General features: G+C 42.6%; 1 protein-coding gene across 1 annotated transcript; it reads right to left on the bottom strand.

Moving 5' to 3' along the window:
* Window positions 1–1,971: 1,971 nt before the first annotated feature.
* LOC107641157 (uncharacterized) lies at window positions 1,972–3,497 on the bottom strand. Its single transcript, XM_016344664.1, has 2 exons — window positions 3,396–3,497; window positions 1,972–3,201 (listed from the first exon to the last, which is right to left on the bottom strand). Exons 1-2 carry the CDS (start codon window positions 3,495–3,497, stop codon window positions 1,972–1,974), a joined length of 1,332 nt encoding a protein of 443 aa, XP_016200150.1.
* Between the last annotated feature and the right edge of the window lie 210 nt (window positions 3,498–3,707).

Below are 3,707 nucleotides of genomic sequence, written 5' to 3' on the forward strand. Positions count from 1 at the left end.
ACCAACAAATGATAGCCAAGCACACCAAACCTGCTAAGAAAATTCGCAACCAAGAAACAAATGGTAACCATTTTTCAATACCTTTGTTACATAACACGCACATAACATCTTCCTGGTTGATGACCCCAAACCGACTCAACCTCTCCTTAGTGTTGATCTTCCCAGTCAATACAAACCAGACAAATAGTTCAACTCTTGGCGGCACTAACCCTTTTCAAATTGTCCTGGTAAAACTGTAGCTTGTTATATCCTCCGGAGTTATTTCCGCCTGCAAAACCTGCATAAAAGAGTTAGTAGAAAATACTCCTTGTTTATCAAATTTTCACACGACTTTATCCTCTCTGCCATTAGCAAGTTTGACCAGTCTAAGTGTATCATGTAGCTGGTTCACTAAATCCAACTCCCACTAGAATAACTCTCGCCTCCATTGAAAGTTCCAGATCCACTCAACCCCGTCCCAAAACCCACAATCCCCTATAACGGATCCTTTTTGGTTTGAAACTGATAAGAGTCTTGAAAACTGATCTTTCAGAGAACCACCACGCAACCAGACATCCTCCCAAAAACGAGTTCCTCTCCCATCACCAACCTCCATTGATAGCCCAGTAACCATCTTCTGTCTCACTTGTTGATCCTTGAACTGTATCTGGCATATATCCTTCCAAGAGCTTCCCCGAACAGGCAATACTTGGGAAGACAGCATCACATTTGGGTCCAGGTTATTACAAGAGCAGACCACATTCTTCCACAGCGGGCACTCTTTCTTAGAAAAGCGCCACCACCACTTAAATAAAAGGGCTGTATTACGCACCATGGCAACCCCAACACCTAGACCACCAAACTTTTTCGGTGTCTGCACCATCTCCTACCTGACCAAGGCTATACTATTTTTACCATCTTCCTTGCTCCACAGAAATCATCTCTGTAGCCAAATCAATTTCTCTGCAACAGCCTTTGGCATCTTATATAGACTCAGATAATAAACAAGTAGGCTATTTAACACAGATTTGATGAGGACTAATTTACCGGCTTTATTGAGGACCTTGGCATTCTATATGCTCAGTTTATCCTCCTCTTTGTCTATAGTTGGCTTCCAAGTTTTCACCAATCTCAGGTTAGCTCCTAGCGAGATCCCCAAGTATTTAACTGGGAGATAGGCTTCCTGGAAGCCCAGTACGCTGCACATACACTGTACCCATCGATCATCACAGTTGATTGGAATCAAGCTAGATTTGTCAAAGTTAATACTTAACCCTAACATCAATTCAAAGCAACGGAGGATCCTCCTATAATTTTTAACAGTCTCTTCCTCTGGAGGACAGAACAGAATTGTATCATCCGCAAACTGTAGGTGCGACAGCTCAATATGATCTCTACCAACCAGTAGGGGAGATATGCCGCTGTTTCTAACTGCCTCCCCAAACATCCTGTGTAGTACATCCACAACAAGTACAAATAAAAATGGAGACAGTGAATCACCTTGTCGAAGGCCTCTTTCCATCTTGAATGGATTAGAAGGTAAACCGTTTATCAATATAGACATGGAACATGTACTGACACACTCCATGACCCACCCTCTCCATCTTCAACCAAATCTCATCTTCTGCATCACAAGATCCACAAAGCTCCACTTGACTCTATCATATGCTTTCTGGAAGTCTTACTTTATTATTGCTGCTTCCTTCTTCCTCATTTTAATCCACTGTACTGTTTCGCAAGCAATAAGAGCCCTATCATGAATCTTTCATCCCTTCACAAAAGCACTTTGTGTCTCACCTACTAGCCCTGGCATTACCGCTTGCATTCTCCTAACCAACATCTTCGAGATGACTTTATACACACACCCTACCATGCTAATTGACCTGAGATCTTTAATTTCCTTTGCTCCCGTAAACTTTGGTGCTAGTGCCACCCAGGTGAGATTGGTATCCGCTGGTAGCCTAGAAGACTGGAAAAAATCCAACACCATTGTCATGAACTCAGGACAATTTCATCCCAACACTTCTTTATGAAGTTCATGTTGTGCCCATCACTTCCAAAAGCCTTGGTAGATTCACAATCCCATACTTTTTCCCTAACCTCCTCAGTAGTCGGTTGCATCTCCAAAGCCAAAGCATCCTCTTCATCGATCATTTCCACCAGCCCGTCTCTGAACCCCACCATTGGAGCCTCCTCCTGATGATACAAGTCCTTGTAGAAATTCCTAATCGCAATCTTAATCCAAGCTTGATTCCATATCAGTCTTCCATTAATGACCAGTGCATCAATCCTGTTGTTTCTCCTTCTTGTCGAAGCTAGGTTGTGGAAGTACCTCGTGTTCTTATCAATATCCCTCACATGTCTTGAGCGTGACATCTGTTTCCAATGTAGTTCTTTTTTCACATACCATTTCTCACAGCATGCTATAAGCGCCCTCCTTCTTGCCTCCACAGTTCCATCATAAATCCCTTCACCCACCATGTCATCAATCTTCTTAATCTCTTCCTCAAACTTCAGAATTTTCTTGTCCATGTGGCCAAAATTGGCTTTATGCCATCTCCCCAGTGGAATTGTCAGAGTCTTCAATTTATCTGTGAATTGCACGCCGCCTAATCCTCTCCATTCCTCCTTTACCATCCTCAGGAAACCATCATGCGTAAACCATGAGTCAAGACTTCTGAACGGTCTCGGTCCATCTCTGATCCTCTTATCTTCCACTATAATAGGACAGTGGTCAGACAAACCCCTTGGGACACCTCGTAGTCGAGTCTCCGAAAATTCCTCAAGCCATTCCACGCTTACCAGTGCCCTATCAATACGACTACAAGATCGTCCTCTGAACCATGTAAACTTACGATCTGTAATTGGCAAGTCTACCAAACCCATGTCATGTACCCAGCTCTTGAACTCTTCCGCCGACGGGGTTAATCTATCAGTGCCGCGTCTTTCTGCCACTTGTACAAATTCATTAAAGTCCCCCATGAAACAGCAGGAAACCTGACATAAACCGGCTATGTAGCACAGCTCCTCCCACATAACAAGCTTCTCATTTCTATCAAGTGCACCATAAACCAAAATAAAAGCACAATTGTAGTTATTCTTCATTATAACCCCTTCAACACACAACCATCTCTCACCTTTATAAGAATTTCTAATTTTAAAAAACTCATCATCCCTTATTAGTAGCAGCCCACCAGAAGAACCAAAAGACTCAACATAATCCTAACCCGCACAACCATCCCCCCAAATTGTTGAAATATCAAATCTAGTCACCAATTGTCTTTTAGTCTCTACCAAGCCTAGCATGTTCAATCTATATTTTTGCTTTAGGTCTTTTACCATCCTCAGTTTTCCATCACCCCTTAACCTCCAAACATTCCAAGAACTAAAGATCATTTTAAGAAAATATCGCACACCTTTTTTTGAGTTTTGGGTCTACTTTGTCTAGCTTTTGCCTTCTGTTTAGCCAATATTCTCTTCTGCGCAATTTCTTCATTCTGTTGTTGGAGAATCGCCATGATGTCGTCTTCTTCATTATATAACTCTGCTCCGGGCTCTTTTGCTTGTTCCCAAGTCCTTCTGTTCTCTATCAACTGCTCATCTATTCTTGAATATTCGGTGTCACTTGCAACATCATCGTTTGCCTGTGTTCTGTCTCCCACACTGGCCTCATCATCACCGTAATCTTCTCCATCGTTATGGTCCTGTGTAATTTTGCCCGAGTCGCT

This window comes from Arachis ipaensis, chromosome B5 (assembly GCF_059453495.1).
Source record: "Arachis ipaensis isolate K30076 ecotype BB chromosome B5, ASM5945349v1, whole genome shotgun sequence".
NCBI classification, from domain to species: Eukaryota; Viridiplantae; Streptophyta; class Magnoliopsida; order Fabales; family Fabaceae; genus Arachis; species Arachis ipaensis.

What these genes read in the sequence shown, in the direction of transcription:
- LOC107641157 (XM_016344664.1), bottom strand. Translation starts at nt 3,497, where the DNA reads ATGGCGATTCTCCAACAACAGAATGAAGAAATTGCGCAGAAGAGAATA. An exon ending in GACCCAAAACTCAAAAAAAG is followed by an intron (nt 3,202 to 3,395) that starts GTGTGCGATATT and finishes TGTGCGGGTTAG; the next exon opens with GATTATGTTGAGTCTTTTGG.